This window comes from Neolamprologus brichardi, chromosome 8 (genome assembly GCF_056152115.1).
Source record: "Neolamprologus brichardi isolate AB-2024 chromosome 8, ASM5615211v1, whole genome shotgun sequence".
NCBI lineage: Eukaryota > Metazoa > Chordata > Actinopteri > Cichliformes > Cichlidae > Neolamprologus > Neolamprologus brichardi.
Genome location: NC_142111.1, coordinates 26,501,787 through 26,523,683, shown reverse-complemented (window position 1 = coordinate 26,523,683; position 21,897 = coordinate 26,501,787). Strand labels below are relative to the sequence as shown.

The window sequence follows — 21,897 nt, the reverse complement described above, 5'->3', positions numbered from 1 at the left end:
CACACACACACAGACACACACAGACACACACAGACACACACAGACACAGACACACACAGACACACACAGACAGACACACACACAGACACACACACACAGACACACACACACAGACACACACAGACACACACAGACACACACACACACAGACACACACAGACACACACACACACAGACACACACAGACACACACAGACAGACACACACACAGACACACACACACAGACACACAGACAGACACACACACAGACACACACAGACACACACACACAGACACACACAGACAGACACACACACACAGACAGACACACAGACACACACACACACAGACACACACAGACACACACACACAGACACACACAGACAGACACACAGACAGACACAGACACACACACAGACACACAGACAGACACAGACAGACACACACACAGACACACACAGACAGACACACAGACACACAGACACACACACACACACAGACACAGACACACACACAGACACACACACACACACACAGACACACACAGACACACACACACACACACAGACAGACACACAGACAGACACACACAGACACACACAGACACACACACACACACACAGACACAGACACACACAGACACACACACACACACACACACACACAGACACACACAGACAGACACACAGACACAAACACACAGACACACACAAACACAGACAGACACACACAGACACACACAGACAGACACACAGACACACACACACACAGACAGACACACAGACAGACACACAGACACACACACACACAGACAGACACACAGACAGACACGCAGACAGACACACAGACACACACACACACAGACACACACAGACAGACACACAGACACACACAGACAGACACACAGACACACACAGACACACACACACAGACACACACAGACAGACACACACACAGACACACACACACAGACACACACAGACACACAGACAGACACACAGACAGACACACACACAGACAGACACACAGACACACAGACAGACACACAGACAGACACACAGACACACAGACAGACACACACACAGACACACAGACAGACACACACACAGACACACAGACAGACACACAGACAGACACACACACAGACACACACACAGACACACAGACACACACACACAGACACAGACACACACACACAGACACACACACACAGACACACAGACAGACACACAGACACACACACAGACACACACACAGACACACAGACAGACAGACACACACACACACAGACACAGACACACACACACAGACACACACAGACAGACACAGACACACAGACACACACAAACACAGACAGACACACACACTGACAGACACACACACACACACACACACACACACACACACAGACAGACACACACAGACACACACAGACACACACTGACAGACACACACAGACACACACAGACACACACACACAGACACACACAGACACACACAGACACACACACACACAGACACACACACACAGACACACACAGACACACAGACAGACACAGACACACACACAGACAGACACACAGACACACAGACAGACACACACACAGACACACAGACAGACACATACACACACACACACAGACACACAGACAGACACACACACAGACACACAGACAGACACACACACAGACACACACACAGACAGACACAGACAGACACAGACACACAGACACACACAAACACAGACAGACACACACACAGACAGACACACAGACAGACACAGACAGACACAGACACACACACACACACAGACAGACACAGACAGACACAGACACACAGACACACACAAACACAGACAGACACACACACAGACAGACACACAGACAGACACACAGACACACACACACACAGACACACACAGACAGACACACAGACACACACAGACACACACAGACAGACACACACAGACACACACACACAGACACACACAGACAGACACACACACAGACACACACACACAGACACACACAGACACACAGACAGACACACAGACAGACACACACACAGACAGACACACAGACAGACACATACACACACACACAGACACACAGACAGACACACACACAGACACACAGACAGACACACACACAGACACACAGACAGACACACAGACACACACACACAGACACAGACACACACACACAGACACACACAGACAGACACAGACACACAGACACACACACAGACACACAGACAGACACACAGACAGACACACAGACACACACACAGACAGACACACAGACACACAGACAGACACATACACACACACACAGACACACAGACAGACACACACACAGACACACAGACAGACACACACACAGACACACAGACAGACACACAGACACACACACACAGACACAGACACACACACACAGACACACACAGACAGACACAGACACACAGACACACACAAACACAGACAGACACACACACTGACATACACACACACACACACACACACACACACACACACACACACACACAGACAGACACAGACACACAGACAGACAGACACACACACAGACAGACACAGACACAGACAGACAGACACACACACAGACACACACAGACACACACAGACAGACACACACACACACACACAGACACACACACACACAGACACACACAGACACACACACACACACACAGACACACACAGACAGACACAGACAGACAGACACAGACAGACACAGACACACAGACACAAACACACAGACACACAGACACACACAGACAGACACAGACACACAGACACAAACACACAGACACACACAGACACAAACACACAGACACACACAGACACAAACACACAAACACACACACACACACAGACACACACAGACACACACAGACACACACAGACAGACACAGACAGACAGACACAGACAGACACAGACACACAGACACAAACACACAGACACACACAGACACAAACACACAGACACACAGACACACACACACAGACACAGACACACAGACACAAAGACACAGACACACACAGACACAAACACACAGACACAAACACACAGACAGACACAGACACACACACACACAGACACACACAGACAGACACACAGACAGACACACACACACAGACACACAGACACACACAGACACACACAGACAGACACACAGACACAAACACACAGACACAAAGACACAGACACACACAGACACAAACACACAGACACAAACACACAGACACAAAGACACAGACACACACAGACACAGACACACAGACACAAAGACACAGACACACACAGACACAAACACACAGACACAAACACACAGACAGACACAGACACACACACACACAGACACACACAGACAGACACACACAGACAGACACACACAGACACAGACACACACAGACACACACACACACAGACACACACACACAGACACACAGACACACACAGACACACACAGACAGACACACAGACACAAACACACAGACACACACAGACAGACACACAGACACACACAGACACACACACACAGACACACAGACAGACGAGACACACAAACACACAGACACACAGACACAGACACACAAACACAGCCTGTGTTTGTCTGAGAGCTGAGAAGTTTAAACAAATATTACAAACAGCTGTTCGGTCTCATCCAGCTGTCAGAGCTCTGAGCGTCTCTGGTCATGTGACTCGGGCTCAGACAGGAAAAGGTTGAAGGGATTAAAAAAACTTTTCGTGGTGCAGGTGAAGGTTTTTGTGTTTCTTGCCTCTGATTGGTCATCTTCAGAGATCCCGCTGCCTGTCAAACGTTTGTTATGGAGGCTTCTCCTCTCCTCTCTCTCCTCTGTCACTCTGCTCTGTGATATGCAGACATGTGATGAACTGTTGTCCTTCCAGTCCTCCTTTTGTCCGTCTCTCTCCGTCTTCTTGTCTCAATGTTGTAAATCAGCTTCCGTCCCTCCTCTCTCCGTCTCCTCTCCGTCTCCTCAGGCTTTTCCTCCTGTTCCTTTCCTCTCTCCGCCCTGGCAGTATCAGCGCTCCAGGCCTTACAGGGGGAGGCCCAGGCCCAGCATCCCCTCCCACCTCGCGAGAAAACGTGAGTCACACCTCAACCCGCTGCTCCTCTTCCTCCCCATCATCATCCCCTTCTCTCGCTCCTCGAACTGAGATGTTTTTGTGTTTTGGTCCATTTTTCTGTCGACGCTTCAAACACATCTGTAGAAAAGTGTGTTTATGTTTCAACGACGTGAAAAGAGTCTGCAGACTGAGCTCCGTCACTGAAGTGCTGCTCAAAGGGGTCATGTGATTGTTGGCTTTTCTCTGTATGTATGATTGTAGGGTCGACCTTACCATATAAAGCACCTGGAGGCGACTGTTGTTGTGATTTGGCGCTGTGTAAATAAAACTGAATAAAACTGAATATAAATGCACTGCACAGAATGACAGCGTGCAGAGGAATCAAGTGAAAGGTTTCAGAGTTGTGACTGAAAACCACAGAACAAGCGATTGGTGAGCGAGTTGTCCGAGTCAGGAGTCGTAGTCTGAAATATGGCCGTCATTAGGACCCTGCACAGGAACGAGCCGAGAGGTCGGAGAGCAGGAAAAGCCAAGGAACGCCGCCCCCCAGCGTGCGTGACAACCTGTAAAAACTTTAGCCAGACAAAATCTGCAGTGGTGACAGAAAAGCTCAGACTGAAATCTCAAACTTTAAACTGAGAATAGAGACAAAGTTAAGCCAGCGGGTTTGATTCTACGTCTCTCTTCAGTTTATTTCACTTTTAACTGCAGAACGAATCAAATTTAGTCAGCAGACGGTTTGTGCTGCGAGGCGTTCAGGGATCCAGGATTTTTCAGCTCTTACAGCTGCAGCACTGCTGAATGAAGGAATGCAGATCTGCACACGCTAACCTCCAAAGCTGTTTAAAGCTCCAGCGTTACCAAAGAGGTGAAAGGTCAGAGGTCGAGGCAGGAAGTTTTAATGGACGCGTGGAGACTCGGTGGCACAAAATGACTCGAATATGATTCTGAGAATTAGTCTGAGCTGAGATGAGACGCCGCTGAATCCAGACGCTCAAATTAGAAGTTTCTGGTTTAAGTTATTCATGAGGACGAACGTCAGCGGAGCCACTTCAGAGCGGAGCAGACCGAGTTCAGGCAGGAGTTTAATCAGCCGCCTTCACCCCAGCATCGCCTTTACCTCCTGCATCTCTCAGCCTCCCTCAGCATCCCTCAGCATCCCTCAGCATCCCCCAGCCTCCCTCAGCATCCCTCAGCCTCCCTCAGCCTCCCTCAGCCTCCCTCAGCATCCCCCAGCCTCCCTCAGCATCCCCCAGCCTCCCTCAGCCTCCCCCAGCCTCCCTCAGCCTCCCTCAGCATCCCCCAGCCTCCCTCAGCCTCCCTCAGCATCCCTCAGCCTCCCTCAGCCTCCCTCAGCCTCCCTCAGCATCCCTCAGCCTCCCTCAGCCTCCCTCAGCATCCCCCAGCCTCCCTCAGCCTCCCTCAGCCTCCCTCAGCATCCCTCAGCCTCCCACAGCCTCCCTCAGCCTCCCTCAGCCTCCCTCAGCATCCCTCAGCCTCCCTCAGCATCCCCCAGCCTCCCTCAGCCTCCCTCAGCCTCCCTCAGCATCCCTCAGCCTCCCTCAGCATCCCTCAGCCTCCCTCAGCCTCCCTCAGCATCCCCCAGCCTCCCTCAGCCTCCCTCAGCATCCCTCAGCCTCCCTCAGCCTCCCACAGCCTCCCTCAGCCTCCCTCAGCATCCCCCAGCATCCCTCAGCATCCCTCAGCATCCCTCAGCCTCCCACAGCCTCCCTCAGCATCCCCCAGCATCCCTCAGCATCCCCCAGCATCCCTCAGCATCCCCCAGCCTCCCTCAGCATCCCTCAGCATCCCCCAGCCTCCCTCAGCATCCCCCAGCATCCCCCAGCATCCCTCAGCATCCTTCAGCCTCCCTCAGCATCCCCCAGCCTCCCTCAGCATCCCCCAGCATCCCCCAGCATCCCCCAGCATCCCTCAGCATCCCTCAGCCTCCCTCAGCCTCCCTCAGCATCCCTCAGCCTCCCCCAGCCTCCCTCAGCATCCCTCAGCCTCCCTCAGCCTCCCCCAGCCTCCCCCAGCATCCCTCAGCCTCCCTCAGCATCCCTCAGCCTCCCTCAGCCTCCCCCAGCCTCCCCCAGCATCCCTCAGCCTCCCTCAGCATCCCTCAGCCTCCCCTAAGCCTCCCCTCAGCCTCCCCCAGCATCCCTCAGCCTCCCCCAGCATCCCCCAGCATCCCTCAGCCTCCCTCAGCCTCCCCCAGCATCCCCCAGCATCCCCCAGCATCCCTCAGCATCCCTCAGCCTCCCTCAGCCTCCCCCAGCCTCCCTCAGCCTCGCTCTGGTTTGTTTCACTCCTTCCTGATGAGTTTGTTCTTCCTCGTTTGTCACCTTCAGCCGCTCCGTGTGTCTCCTCAGAAATCTGTCACTGACTGTTTGTCATTTCTCTCCTAACTCTGCTCCTCTCTGTTTTTTCTCCTCTGCGCCTTCGTCCAGGAGTGGAAAATCTAGTGCTTTACTTCAGTGACACAGCGTGGTACGGTAGCAACTTTTTAATCTTCCTCACTTCATCCTCCTCCTTCTTCTTCTCTTCTTCCGTCACATAAAACGAGCTGTGCTGTTTGTACTCAGATGTGTCGATGCTTACAGGTTTGATGCGTGTCTTTAGCAGGGAGGTGATGCTTGTTTTGACGGTATCGCAGTACAACACGTAAAACAGTTTTTATTATTGTGTAATAATGTAACAGGCGTCAGTGAAGCTCATTGGTTGATAAACTCTCAAACACAAACTTAGTAACGTAGCTGTGCTCAGACCTACAAACAGCACTTCATAAACTCAGAAGACCCGCCTCAGCTGTACACCTGCATCTAAAGGTCAAAGGTCACTCTTTGAGGACACCAATGTTCACATGTTGGACAGAGAAGACAGATGGTTTGAAAAAGGAGTGAAAGACGACATCTGTGTCCACTGTGAACAGCCATCTTTGAACAGAGGGCGGGGCTTATGACACCGACTGTTTGCCACCTGTGATCCAGTCTGAGATCCTTCACAGACGCCTTAACGCCCACTCACATCCTGGGTTGACAGGGTGGGGCGAGTACACTTTAGGACTCGGGGTAAAGGGATCAATAACAATTTTAAATTTATATTTTATAGTTTGATGATTTAAAGTCTCACACACAACCCGTCGAAAGGGGAGGGGCCGGCTGGGCCCGGGGCGCCAAACAGGCTAGGACCGCCACTGGCTGTGACGAGCTGTGAGTCAGCTTTCTGCAGCATCTCTTTATTCACATCAGTGATAGCAAACATGTTCTCAGTTTAGAGGTGAGACTTGATGCTGAATAATGTTGTTACTGTGAGTGAAGCACGTGGCGGCGCGGCCTAAAGCGCGGCGAGCCTTCGGGCCGTGCAGATGATCCAGCAGCTGGCCGCTCCGGCCTTTCTGTGGCTCTCAAGCTGAAGTCACAAGCTCCTCAGCGGTCTCGCCTTACCTACCTCGCTCCTCGATAAACACATCAGCTGTTTGATTTCAGGCCTCCAGAAAAGCTCGTGATGCTCAGTTGAGTCGAGCTCGGAGGGACGGTTCTGGTTTTAGCATCAGCACAACGTGAGAGGGAGGCTTCGCTCTGACGCCAGAGTATCTGGCTGTAAACGACTCGTCGGTCTGTGATCTGTCCAACGTGTCTCGCGAAGGAGATCGAGTCGTTTCCTTGTGACAGTGTGCAAAGTGACTTTGATGCGTCTTTATTTATCCCAGTAAAAAGTGTCGTTGAAGGCCAAGAGGGCAAATCTAACAGCTCAGATCTATCAGGATATTTGAGTGATTATAATGCACACTAATGTAGAGTCAGTGATACTTATAAACTGATGGATCAGGAGTGTTCGCAGGTCACTCACAGTCCAACACCAGCATGTGATGGAGGCTCTGTGGGCTCAGGAACACAGCTGTGGGTCCTGACGGTGCGACGTGAAGAGAATCGTCTCCTTCCAGAGAACAAAGTTATAAAATCAGAAGTTTTAAAGAGTAATTTAGCTGCTGCTGCTTCTTTAATTTGATCAACACATTTGTGATGTTTTATTTACGTTTTATTTTCTTGTCTAGTAGCACACAGTCACCCTGACTTTTATTTTGAAAGTTCAGTCACTTGTAACCATGTGATCCGTGGTTCGCCTGCCCGCTGCGTCTCGTCCCACGTGTGTGTGAACATATATATGCATGTGTGTGTATATGATGTATGATATGGCCCAGCCCTAGTCATGAACAAATCCCTGAGGTACTCCTGCACTCGTCCCTGACGCTCTGGCTCACACCTCTCAGATAAACTCAGTTCTTCAGTTTTGGTTCCTCTTCCTCTGTCAATTCGTGTGAACGTTTTCTTAATTTCACAGAATAAAGAGGGAATTCATTAAAAATCCAAAATGAAAATAAGCTTAAGTGAAAGCAACTTTTTGATACCAGTTTTGGTTTTAATGAATTTTACTTGTTCAGGCAGAGAAGAAGAAACAGAAACAGGAGGCGGAGCTCTTAATAAATGAGACGAGCTGAGATTTAAGATCGACGGGATGAAGTAACGTGGCTCGCGTCCAGTGATGATAAAACAGTCGATCAGTATTCGTGTGTAACGTTTCTAAGTGACTGTCTGCACGCTCTTACCCATGATTCACTGCTGCCTGCGGGTCACGCCTTCTCCTTCACAGTGGAGCGAGTGCGTGGAGTCCAGAGGCCCATCAGGAGGCGGCGCCGAGCTAAAATTATCTTTGTAAATGACTCTTAAATTTTGGATTAGATGAGGTGCGCTACACTCCGGCTCTCGCAGCTGTCAAACCGCTCGCGATGACGCCATCGCTCATTTCCTCAACACGAACCGAGCCGGCGCCGTGTCCCGACAGCACTGAGGATTCTGGGAGTTTGGTGTGTTAGAGGGGCGTCGCTCTCTGATCAGCTTCAAACCTCAGTGACCTGATGTTTTTAGTCTGTGTGAGTTTCCTCGTGTGTTGAACTTCCAGCTTGATTAAAATCCGTCCCACACATGAGCAGAGACGGACGCCACCTCCACGCATCACACTGACGCTCTGAAGATCACATGTAGTGTTTTATCTAAATAACGTCTCAGCTCCTTTAGTGTGAGGATGTCGTTTTTCCGTGTCTCCCAGAGTGGAATTTTCCAGCCTCTAAATCTATAAAAAACTTCACTGATTTGGGTGAACTGGCCCAGAGGGACACATGTGGCCATTTCCATGTTTGTGAGACAACAGAGTGAAACTGCTGAAGTTTGGCCATCGTAACAAACTGTCATTGCTGGTCATTGATTGGTTGGTGAGCGACGTCAGTTCAGATTTGATTAGGATCCAGTTTTCTTATTTTCATTGTATGAATAATTTTAGTTTTACTTTAGTTTGAATCTTTTTTAACCCTTTAAGACCTACCATAGAACCAAGTCCGCCAGAGCTTATATTATATGTTTACATGCTGTGGAGCCATTTTTGGGAGCATTTCAAGTTGATATACATCAATACAACCATTACAGCCTAACTTTTAATAATATGTCTGCATTAAGTGCATAGTAATTACATAAATTGCAAAAAAGTGCAATAAACTACAAAAAAATTTAAAATCGTTTTTGTTTTTTTAACATATATTTCTAGTTAGAGAAATTTAAGAGGCTTATCCCTCAAAACTGTAAATACAAAAAAGTTGCACAAAATAGTTTCCCACCACAGGAAATTTATTTTGAGTGTCTTCATAGTTTTATTTTTGAAATACACCAATTTTTATATACTGCAGGAAAAACGAAAATAAATATTATAATGCAAATTTGCAAAAAAGCAGCATATGCATCAAAATAAACTATTTCCAGCAGTGCAATATGAGTCCTAAGCATCCCAGAAACCACACAGAAAGTCAGAAAGTCAAACATAACTTTTAAAAACACCAGTATAGGCTCATGAGGCCCTGATGGTAAAAAACTACATTTCCGCAAAAATGACGTCACTTCCGGTTTCGGGCAGGTCATGGCGGACATGCGATAGTTCACGCTGACGTCTATTCCAACATAGGAAGTGTTACAAACAGCTGATCGGATCGGCAAAGCGTGTTTCGGGAATATTATGTTTTTGTTGCTGCAAGTGCTTTTTATGCAGTTTTTGCAAAGCTATATGTGGAAGGAAACTGTGACCGAGGACAAGCTGATGGCATAAGATGTAAGTACAACTCCTCCGGTTTCATATGCAAAAAAAATTATTGCGCTAGCTCACGTGGTTGCAGAGCTACAAGGATTTAAAAATAGTTACGCAAAACAGAGCGTGCTGCTCCGACCGGCTTTGAAGGGTTAAATGATCAAACTAACTCTAAAACCAAGGATATTCCCTGTTTGAAGAATCATTTCATACAGTTTTCATTTTTATTTTAATCAACCAGCTGTTTTTTTTCCATCCTTTAGTTTAGATTTGAACCACGATCAGTATGAAGACAGTGCAGTGAGGTCAGATGACCCCGCCTATGTTAGTGCTAACCTTCGAGGGTGACCTGCTGGACGTTAGGAGGCTTCGGCGCTGTTTCATATTCGACGTGGATTTCTGGAGTGCTGCTGCTAACGGCGATGATCGGATCAAAGAAAATAAAAAAGAATGTGAAGAAGTGCTGCTGTCAACAAACCTGCTCAGCAAAGGTTTGTGCTGAGCAGACAGCACAGGTGGGGGCAGAGACTGAGACAATGAAACAGCAGGAAGAGCTCCTCCTCCTTGGTGAGGACGCCGTGTCCACCTGGCGGCAGACCCTGGACTGGCCGAAGAGTTTCTGCTGTGATCGCTGAAACACATAAAAAACATAGTTATCGAGTATAAAACTGTACGGAGCAAAGCTGCTACCACCGAATATTCTCTCATTATTGTTCTGATTTTAATATTTGAGCTTCGCAGTGATGTTATGATGGAGGGAAATTATTCATCTAACGAGCCTCTGGGGGCCAATAAGACGACAGCGAAGACGAATGTGGGTGGATGTGGACGCAGTTTGGATCAGCACTTTATATGCCAGAAAAGTGTGTGTGTGTGTGTGCGCGCGGTAACACCGTGGGGACGTCCTGTGAGTCGGCGTCAGAGAAGTAGAATAAAAACAGTGGGGCAGTGGAGTGTTTCCCTCCCAAGGTGAATCCTCCTGGAGGAGAGCTGCGTGTGGTGGAGGACGCCCTCCACCTCCCTCCTCTGCTTGTTCATCTCTGTCCTCCTCCTCTTCAGTCTTTCTGTCCTTTTTCCTCATATCTTTCTTCCTTTAATCCCGCCATCCTGCCTTGCATTATTCATGAGGTGAATACACTTGAACGTCCCAGAGAGGCTGCAGTTCCACTGCCCACCACCAGATGTCAGTGTTTACCAGCAGGTGTTTCCTTCTTCCTCTGGTTGACGCTTTCTGTTCTGTTGAGAGCAGTAAAAACTCATAGGCACTCAGTGTGGCCCCCTGCTGGACCCTGCTGGAGTTTAACAACACAAACAAAAGGTTTCACTTTTGCTTCCTGTCAGCAAAATTATTAAAAACTGCCTGAATACGTCAAGAAGTGTGGACCGATCAGCTGAATTCAAACCTTCAAGCAACACAATATCTGATCTGCACAGAGCTACGAGAGTGCGTTGGATGACTCAGCTGAGCTGTGAGGAATCAGAGACCAAGTTATGATTTCTAAGACGTCTGCCATTTTTGTTTTATGTGCCACTGATTTTTACTGAACCTTTTCTGTTCTCCTTTAAGTGTTTCTTATCTTTAGCAGTCACCAGTGGGAGCTAAGAGCCACAAACAAAGCACAGATATCATGAATTCACACACTGGGATCCAAAGCATGAATACTCAAAATGTTTTTCCAATTTGAGTATTGTCTGGTTCTCTTCTCTTGGTATTTAATAATTATTTGTTTGTTCGTTCAGTCAAAAGTTTGTTGTCTTTAATTAAAATTAAATTAATTTAAAATTTAATTTAAAATTGTGTCGGAATATGGCTTCATGGTGAGTTTTAGCGATTTCCAGCCCTGGAAATTTCTAAAACTGGTCAAGCAATGATGTGTAGCTCAGACAGATTGGAGGGGTGGGGGTGAGTTCGTGAAGGATGCTGTGGGCTGTCGTGGTTCATGTGCTGGATTGGTAAACTGTGGTGGCGGCTTTTAACCAAGCAGCTCAGAGAGCGTTTACTTTGATGGTATCTCACTCCTCAGCCTCCCTGGGAAGCTCCATGTTGGTGGGAACCTTGGATTTGTGGGAAAATAAGTTGTTTTCATCCTGGTGGTGGTGCTGGATCAGCTCTAGACCCTCTGAAAGATATTTGAGGGGTCGTGGCCTATTGTTACAACCAATCTGGCCACAGTGGGAGTTTGGGTTCTGGGGGTGTTTGGACTCAGACATTTAAATGGCAACGATTTGAAACAATCAGCAGCCAGTTTCTGGTTTGCTGGTCTCAGGATCGCTGATGATGTGGTCCTTCTGGCTTCATCGGTCTGTAGCTTCCAGCTGTAATTGCAGTTACCACCTCCACGTCTGAGCTCATAGTTCTTAGCCAGAAAAGGGTCGAGGGTACACTCCAAAATCCTGCCCCAGGAGGAGTTTGAGTATCTCAGGAACTTGTTTGGCGCTGGTGGGAAGAAAAAGGCAGAAGCAGCAGAAATGTGCCTCTTCTCTAGCGTCTCTGGGCAGGTCTGTTATTTAAGAGAAGGTCTGAGCAGGAAGCCTCCTGGATGCTTCCTAGGTGAGGTCTATCGGGCATTTCTGATTGGAAGGAGAAAAAGGAAATGCTGGTGGTTATGTTTCTGGACTCGCTCGGGAATACCGCAGCGTCTCCCCCAGAAGAGCTGCAGGTGGTGAATGGAGAAGAGAGACTGAGCATCTCTGCTTAGACTGCGACCCTGTGACCCAGACCTGGATGGGTTGCTTGATTGATCCTTGGAAATGTTTCAAAGCTGAGGTATCCTGATGGCAAAAGAGCCGTCAGCTTTAGACGAAGGATCTACCAGCGCCACACCGAGCTAACATCTGTAGATCCAGATGAGCTTCATAAGTATAGAGCCAGGATCGGGGTGATGAATGCCAGCAGGTAAAGATATGACCATGAATGTGTAAATGAGGTGCGTCTGCTCTCAGGAAACGTTGAGACTTTTGCAAAGTGAGTGAGATACTCATGTTCAGTGGAGCGAAAGCTGACATCACCTGTACCTACAGCCAGCTCACATCTGCACGCTGTTAATCTGATTTATCAGAGGGAAGGTGAAGAAACAGCGGTGAGATCCATCATGTGCTACAATCTCAGCTTATTGATCCTGGCAAACTTGTGAAGTCATAACTAATCTGCTGGTTTATCCGTCTCTGTGCTGCTTTTCCCACCTGCTTAAGTTCTCTCACATAAATATGGCGTCTGCTTCCTGCACGCCTCCACTGCTCAGTTATCGAAGGCGCTCTCGTAGCGCTGTGCAGATCAGATACACGAGGATTTGAATTCAGCACAAACTCCAGACGACTGTGGACAGAAACGAGAATCCCTTGAGGACAAATCAAAACAGCCATTTTTAAGTCGTTTCAAAGAGACCTGCAGCGTGCGCTCCTCGGACCTGGAAGCTGCGCTCGTCTTTCATGCGCAGATGAGACGGCGAGCTAAAACGCACAGTAACGTGTTTTTCAAACGTCGCTGAACCCCGCCTCCCGATGCGAGAAACTGTTTGTGTTGATCATCAGCGTTTCCTCCGTCTTTGAGCTGCAGCGTGAAAGTCCACAACTTTTTAAGTCCAATGTGCTTCTGTTGTTTCTCATTGAAGCGCACAGATCAGAGCAGACGACCACGCACGGCGAGCGCGATGACCTCGTCTGCAGAGCAGCTCCTGCTTTTGTTCTGCTCGTTCTCCAACACCCTCGCTGCTTTTGTGCTCTCACCTCCAACATGCCATCAATTATACAACAAAGACGCAGCTTTATCATTGTTAAGCAGGTGGTGCACGCAGCAGTGAAGTTATCCAGGCTTGGATAACGGGATCTCCACGCAGGTTCTTCTGTTTCAAATCAGGAGAATGACTGATGCTGCAGCGCGGCAAGTTATGGAGTCAGGTTGTAGAGCAGGGTGGGGAAGTCCAGGCCTCGAGTCCAGCTCCTCATCGTGTCCTGAAGTTCTCCAGAAGCCTGTTAATGAACTAATCATGTGATTCAGGTGAGATCTAAAACCTGCAGGACCTCGAGGCCTGGAGTTCCCCACGCCTGTTGCAGAGTCTTTGCCGTAGCACCTCGAGGCGACTCGTTGTGATTTGTTGCTATAAAAATAAACCCGACTTCTTGGATCTCTACTTGAAGTGAGCTTGTGTAGTCGGTGCGCTGTAATGTCAAGTCTGCACGAGTCGTTGCACAGACGTCTGTGCAGACCTCACGCTCGCTGTCACTGCTTAGTAACACTGTTGAGGTGTTCAGATAACTGTATTTGGTCGTGTCCAAATTCATGGGCTGCTTCCTCCTGAGGCCGCATTTGTAGACCGATTACGTCACAGCGACGTGCCGAAGGCTGTCCAAATTCGTAGACTCCTCCGAATGCAGCCGACAAAGGCGTCGTCCTTTTCCCCGAATTTGAAGGATGGGTCGGGTGTGTCCTTCGTGGCCCACCATATCCCAGAATTCATAGCGCGGCCCAGCCAAACTCCAGTTTCCAACAATGGCGGCCGCTACTAAGTTTTAAAATTACTCATACTAATCTTTCTGGGTCACAAAATAAACTTTTAACATATTTTCAGGCGAGAAAGTAGCTGTGTAAACATCAAATATCTGCTCGGTTTATCAAGATATCGCATATTTGCAAAAGTGCTTCGACGTTTTCGGAGACGTCTGTTACCCACCAGCTCGATAGCCGGGAGCTCGAGTGTCACTGAAGCCGCCGAGAACGGCACAACTCCCGGCACATCATTTTCAGATCACTGCTCGGGTTAAAGATGATATATAAGTCACTGAGACAAGCTAAAAATGTTATTGTTTGGCTTTTTTCAGTGTTTGTTTGTGAGTAAATCGGTTTGGCGGAGATTAAAGTTATTAGATTAGATAAAATAAAACTTTATTAATCCCTCGGGTGGTTTTCACACAGCTGACTAAACGTCAAACAGAAAACTGATTAAACAGACGTGTGAGACGGTCGAGAATTTACGCCAGTGTCCTGTTATATTTTAGACAGCAAGGAGCAGACGGCCGAGTTTATTAAACTCCACCGAGACAGCGGTGACGCTAATCAGAAGGCTAGACCGTCCAATTTCACAGCTGTTTACTTCCGGCCTACCCGACCTTCTGAGGACCCGACCCACGTAGACCGTGAAGGCCGGGTCCTCAGGGGGATGCAGCCCATGAATTTGGACACGACCTTGGTATTATTACACATTAGACATATTGGTGATTATAAATAAACATATCAGGATAAAGTCTTGGAAAATGTGATACTAAGTCCAAAACCTTTACGTGGACCTAAAACCCAACAGGAAGGAAGAAGAACATGAAATCGAGGTGGAGCATAAAGTATCCTGATGTGAGCTGAGGGAACGTCCTCCCTGGTTTGTGTTTCCTCTACTTTCCCGAGAAAGCAAAAGAAACACATAAAAGACGTCACATCTGAAGTCAATGCTGCGCTTCACGGTTTTAAATAAAGTGATCCAAAATGTTCTCAGTTCTTCCTCCACCCACGCTCCACTTCTCCACCTCTGCACCAAGCACAGTTGATGAAATCAGCTCAGTGACTTTGGTGTAATCTCACGACAGACGGAGGCAAACATCTCTGAGACTCGGCTTCGCCGTGAAGCAGAATAATGTTGAAGATCTGATTCGGTGAAACTCTACATTTGTGTGTTTGAGATATTTGAGTGACTCGTGTTTGTTCTTCAGCCACAGATACTTCACTCCTCCAATCAGGAAGACCAGGAGCCACTGACAGGTCAAGTCCCGACGCCACCGCGAACTCAAGCTCCGCCTTCCACTAACATCTGCCCCGCACATCCCCAAACCCCTGCTGACAGACTCCGCGACCCCCGCGCTCCCAGCTCCACCCATCCAGCAGCCCACGTAGGAGAGGATGACGGGGAAAAGCAGAGGAAGGTGGAGGAGACGAAGTCAGGGGAAAGGAAGAAAACCCACGGCAGGTACCTGCAGCCGCCGCAGCCCTCCAAGCTCCGCCTCTTCCCAAAGACGAGGGCAGCACGCGACCCCGACACCATCAGCACCTCTGGACTGAATTTCACAACGCTGGCCTTCACCTCCACCTCCTCCCGCCTCCCCAAACCAAAGAACCACTGAGGCGTCCGACTCCTTCCTAACACGCAGCGCCGCGAGCGCCGAACTTCCTGTGAAAGAAAACGAGAGCTGCCGATTATCGACACAGTTAATTTATTTAACCTTATTTTAAGAAGTTGTTGAGAATAAAGGTTTAAGTCTGAGTACGTTTCTGCAGCGAGTGGGAGGGGCCATCACAGGTATGTGAGGTGTTGGCTCTTCATCACAACCTTTAACTTAAACGTCAGAGTTTTATTGTCTTTGCAACACGCTTCGATTATTCTAGCATCAACACTGAAACTGCACCGAGAGCGTCCGTTAACCAGATGGGAACGCCTCTGATCTCGTCCTCCGATCTCGTCCTCCGATCTCGTCCTCTGATTTCGTCCTCTGATCTCGTCCTCTGATCTCGTCCTCTGATCTCGTCCTCCGATTTCGTCCTCTGATCTCGTCCTCTGATCTCGTCCTCCGATCTCGTCCTCTGATTTCGTCCTCTGATTTCGTCCTCCGATCTCGTCCTCCGATCTCGTCCTCTGATTTCGTCCTCTGATCTCGTCCTCTGATCTCGTCCTCCGATTTCGTCCTCTGATCTCGTCCTCCGATCTCGTCCTCTGATCTCGTCCTCTGATCAGTATTCAAGAGCCGCTCCTCTGCTGTTGGTTTCATATAAAACATCGGTCCTCTTCCCTCAGAGGCTCGCTCTCGCTGTGTGTTAGGAACCGATCGTACAGCTCCTGAACTTCCTCCGACTCCTCCATCCTTCCCTGAAGTCCAACCGGAGTGAGTCTTCCTCAGTGGAGAGGCATGATGTGCATCCACCTTAACCCCCATCACCACCGCAGACTGCATCCTCCTCCAACTTTCATCTTTACAGACTCGCATCATCTCGAAGGTCAGAAAGTTCCTTGATCTCGTCGCCTCTCCGTGTGTTTTCAGTTCGGTGTTCACTTCACTTTGTTTAGTTCAGAAACCTTTTGGTTTTCAGACAAGACTCCGACATGAGGCTGAAATCTTTGTCCAAATCGCTGCTGTTGGTGTGAACTCCTCCTTCCTCCTGCATCAGCTGAGAAAGTCTGGCAGTCTTTGTTCGATGAAAGCCAATGGAAGAACATCTGTGTGCTTGAAGAGTCCTGAAGTTGGAGGTTTTTTACCATCTGGCAGCGATTTGAAAATCAGTCCAGCAGAAGTCTCAGCATGCTGCAAGCACTCCAGCTCTGTTCTGACTTTGGTTTGTTTCAGTCTACCCCAAAAACCCTCCAACTAAAATAAAATCAGAGCTCCAGAAGTGACTCCAGGCTTTGCTGTTTCTGCAGAGGAAGCGCTCAGGCGCTCAGCAGAGACGTCTGCTGAATCTGCTCTGAGCTTTGAGCTCTGCTGTGGAAGCAGAAATCACAGCGTGCAGGAGGAGGAAGGTTTCCTCCCAGGTCAAAATAATCCCTACTAATCTGATACTGGAACGAGATGTTTTAGCTCCTCCCCCTTTGGTGTGGACTAAAGAGCCACACCAAGAGATGCAGGAGCTCCAGTTGGTTTGCTTTTTAGGAAACGGCTGAGATGAGCTCGGCAGCATGGTGTGAAGCATGCTGAGTCATTTCAGATACTCAGTAAACGAATAAAAGGGTAGAAAGTTCAAATAATTTTCGGATTACAGGTGATCGGAGGAGGAGCTGGTAGCTTCAGTGTTTTTCCTGGAAGGCAAACTGACACGCCAGCCCGTCTGTCAGTCGTCCTTTGAACATTTGGACATTACTGCGTCTCACTCAGTCAGGATCCTGCTGAACCTCGTTCATTCTTCTACAGGACGAGTCTCCCTCATCCCTGACAAATCAAACATTGTCTCACTTCTGTCAGCGATTAACTGTCAGTGCTGCTCGCTTTGATATTAGTAACCGTATATGCAATAAAATATGCAACAGAGTCGCAGGTTCAAACCCTAAAAGAGGAAACTTTGTTGCATTTAAAATATATGCAAGACCAGCTCAGCTTAGTTCCACGTTTCACGAAGAAGACGACGCTCGCTGTCTCTACAGACGATCCGGGAATCTGCTCAATCCTGCATGTCCGGTGCTGAGAAACGAAGTAGAAACGGTTTTGGGGCGATTACTGAAAGCACGAGGCGGCTCGGTGTGAAGAACGACGGCAGACTGAGGAAACCGGCTCCAGCTCGCATCTACCCCGACAGCAGAGTCTGACCGTGCTGCGTCAGGTTTGCTCACATTTGGCTGATCAATGCTTTAAATCCTCGTTCAGCTCTGAGCCGCAGCGACTTCAACGCGAGCAGGTTTACTCAGACGTCTGCTCTTAACTTTCTGCTGCGTCACTGCTCAGGTGGAGTCGCTCGTCTCCTTTAGATCTCGTCGTTCGCTCCCAGTGGGGAAATCGGCGCCGCCTTAATTCACGCGAGCGACACGAAGCCCAGCAGGGCGCGTTCCCAGCCGAGCTGCAGCTGCTGCTGCTCTTAAATTCATCATCAAAGTCCTGAAACACACAGAGTCTGCAGGAACGCTGTGATTGATGTTCCTCGGTGAGCCCCTCATCGACGGGGGGAAATTAAAGCAGAAAGCAAACAGGGAACGTCCGTTTGAAATGAAAGAGGGAAATAAATTAGTGCACTCTGTTTATTTCATCTGGTTCAAACAAGGTTTGACATTTTCTTTTCCACCGTTTCACCAAAAACGACCAGAAATAAATCAGCCACCTCGAGGCTCCAGCTCGGCCTTCGTGTCTGCGCCTGTTTGTCTGAACCCTCCAGACGCTGAAATAATGGAATTGAGCAGCTGTGAGCGAAGCAGCCAATCACAGCTGTTTGTTTGACACAAAAACACCTGATATACCTCCTGTAATCATGGAAACTAATCAGGGCAGCTGAAAACAATCATGTCCAATCAGCGCAAAGCACGAAAGAAAACCTTCAAAGTAAAACAGGAAGTGAACTAAAGACACAGAGCAACCAAAACCTCTAAAATCTGAAACAAAACCCGGACAGTTACGGAAACTCGAGGCAAAAACCAGGAGCTTAAAATGCAGTTAGCATCTTCATCTGCTGCTCGTCTTCACACCGTCGTGTCTCAGGTTTAATTTTAAAGTTTGCTCCTCATCGTTATTCAAACATCCAATCAGGTTTTATCAGCTGCCGAAGTTTAAGAGTGACTAAAACCACCCGGGGAGAGAAAAACCTTCTGCAGAGTGTGAACCATGACGTCGTGGTCGTGTACATTACACAGAGCGTTAGTGTGTTTGTCTCACAGAGTTTTTAAATCATTATTAAACTCGATCACATCCGCTTCATCACTTATTTGACTGCTTTTAATAAAACTCTGCATTTTCTTCTGTGCTTTCAAAATAAAAGTCTTCTGTGTAGGGAGACTGTACACTCTAAACATTTTTTTAGTCCTTAAAATAACTTGAATACATTTATTTACATGTAAATTTTCCATGTAATTTAGTTGCATAAGTACAGTTTAAAATGTTAACTTGACTGCTATACGTTCAGTTTACACCAAGCACATTTTCCTTAATAATTACTTATTTAAATCAATGAAACTTTGACTTTTACATTTATTCAGCTGCACTTAAAATTGTTGCTTATGCTTATTAAGAGTGAAGAATCATTGAGTGTAACTTTAAGTTCTCAGACTGGTTTTATTGTGACACACCTGTGCAGGAAGTACTGAGATTCACTAACAGCTCGACAACAATTATAAGAAACAATTTCACAATAAAAGCCAATAATCCTGAATGCTTTTACTGTGAAATGAGGGGGTACAGCAGTTTCTTTAAAGCTAGCTTAACAGTGACAAAAACACACAAGGTAGAAAACACTGATGATCAGCAGAGAAACACATTTAAAGTGTTTTTATCAGGATGAACGTTACACTCGATCCGTGATGCTCTGCTGTTTAAATTAACTTATTGAAGGCTTTATGAGTAAAGTGCTGGGAATGTTTTCATGTTCACTTTGAGATGACTTAATATTTCATAATCGTCTGTATTTAAACTGTATTTAAACGATTCAGTGGAATACTCTGAATAATGTACTCACTGTGTCTGTCTTCTACTTCCTCTCTGCTTTTATTTTGAAAACTTGAACTTTTGTTTGTTTCCTGGTTTTGGTGCAATAACTGACGTATTTATGTGATGAAGCGTGTGCGTGTGCAGACTGTAACGTTGTTGAAGCACCGAGAGGAAAAAGCACTTTAAACAAGCGTCTCACCTGCTGAACTTATTTTTGTCGCATTAACGTTGACGCAGCGTTCAGGTACCAAGTGAAAACGTAGCGCCTGTATTCCTGTCAGCGAGGCTCTTTGCAGCTCATTGGTTGATATTTACGGTCCTCTTCTGTCATTGGCTGACATTTCTCTGATGCTGCTGAAATAAAATTAATCGTCCTCAGCTCTCGCTGTGTCCTCCCTTCTTTCTCCAACTGTGCCAAAGTCGAGCCGCATTAGAGCGGGAAAGGGTGATGTCATTCATGGGCGGAGTCTGTGCAGCAGAGATGTCAGGTAGGATCTCCTCTGCCCCGCCCACATGTGGCACAGATGTGCTGGGACAAAGTAAATTAGACGTTTATCCTTCACAGCATGAAAATATGAAAACTGGCCACGCCCCCACCTGCCACGCCCAATTATTACATCATCTTTAATGATTTTAAATGTGTTTATATCACATATTTGTCATTTGAGAGTCAGTATTGGTGTAAGAACAAGTCACGTACCTTTTTATGGACGGAGAAATTGGGCCACGCCTCTTTTCAATTCCACAGCAGCTCAGCCACGAAGTATTAGAGCTGGTTACAGGGCGGGGTCACAGAGAGCTGAGGTTCACGCCCCTCCTGGCTTTAACATCAGTAAACAGCAGAGCAGCTTCGTGTCATTAGCGTCAGAGATAACGGTGTGTTTAAGGCAGAGGATCCGTCCCCCCTTCACGTGTTTAACAGGTAAGTGTGACTCTGGACACGCCCACTCTCAGTTTCTAATGGTGAGTTCTGTCGCCATGGCAACCTGGAGCCTGCATGTACAGTAGGCTTTCTGGCTGATTCTGTCTGTGGGAAACTGGAGCATTTCATCATTAGCTCAAATAATCTGCTGGCGCTCCATCCTTGAACATCCAAATTAAACATGTGAGCTCAGGGTGTTTCATGTGGTCCTAATAGCCCCACCCACCTACCGTTCAAGCTTTGTTTCCCTTTAAAAGGGGAGGGGCTAAAGGTGTCGGCTAAAGAAGGATTATTATTAACTTAGTCATGCACAGCTGACCAAAAGTAAAAATCAAGAGCTGGAAATGAGCAGCAGGAGTTCACGTAATCTTTTTCTTCAAGAATACACTGTGTACACACACACACACACACAGAGAGACACACACACACACAGAGAGACACACACACGAGTAAGAAAGAATAAAAATCATCATCGTTGTCAGAAGTTGACTTTAAGTGTTTCTGCTTGACAAACAGCTGCTCTGGGGTTCATTCTTCTTCTGTGGTTATTGAGCTTCAGTGAAGTTATACACACACACACACACACGATGCTGTGTGTGTGTGTCTGTGTGTGTGTGTGTGTGTGTGTGTGTGTGTGTATGTGTGTGCGCATGGCTACA

The 21,897-nt window shown here is 47.8% G+C and overlaps 1 protein-coding gene across 4 annotated transcripts in view; it reads left to right on the top strand.

Annotated features, from left to right (window-relative positions):
• The window catches only part of LOC102792175 (serine-rich coiled-coil domain-containing protein 2-like), a 51,073-nt gene extending 30,379 nt beyond the window's left edge, over positions 1 to 20,694 (top strand). For 2 of the 4 annotated variants that reach the window (XM_087844982.1, XM_087844981.1), the window contains one exon: positions 15,919 to 20,694. In XM_087844982.1, the coding sequence (XP_087701108.1) occupies positions 15,919 to 16,326 (408 nt within the window). In that variant the 3' untranslated portion in view covers positions 16,327 to 20,694. Of the gene's footprint in view, positions 1 to 4,002; positions 4,109 to 6,539; positions 6,580 to 15,918 lie in introns of all 4 variants that reach the window. The other 2 variants (XM_087844984.1, XM_087844983.1) reach the window with 2 other exon arrangements.
• Positions 20,695 to 21,897: the final 1,203 nt, after the last annotated feature.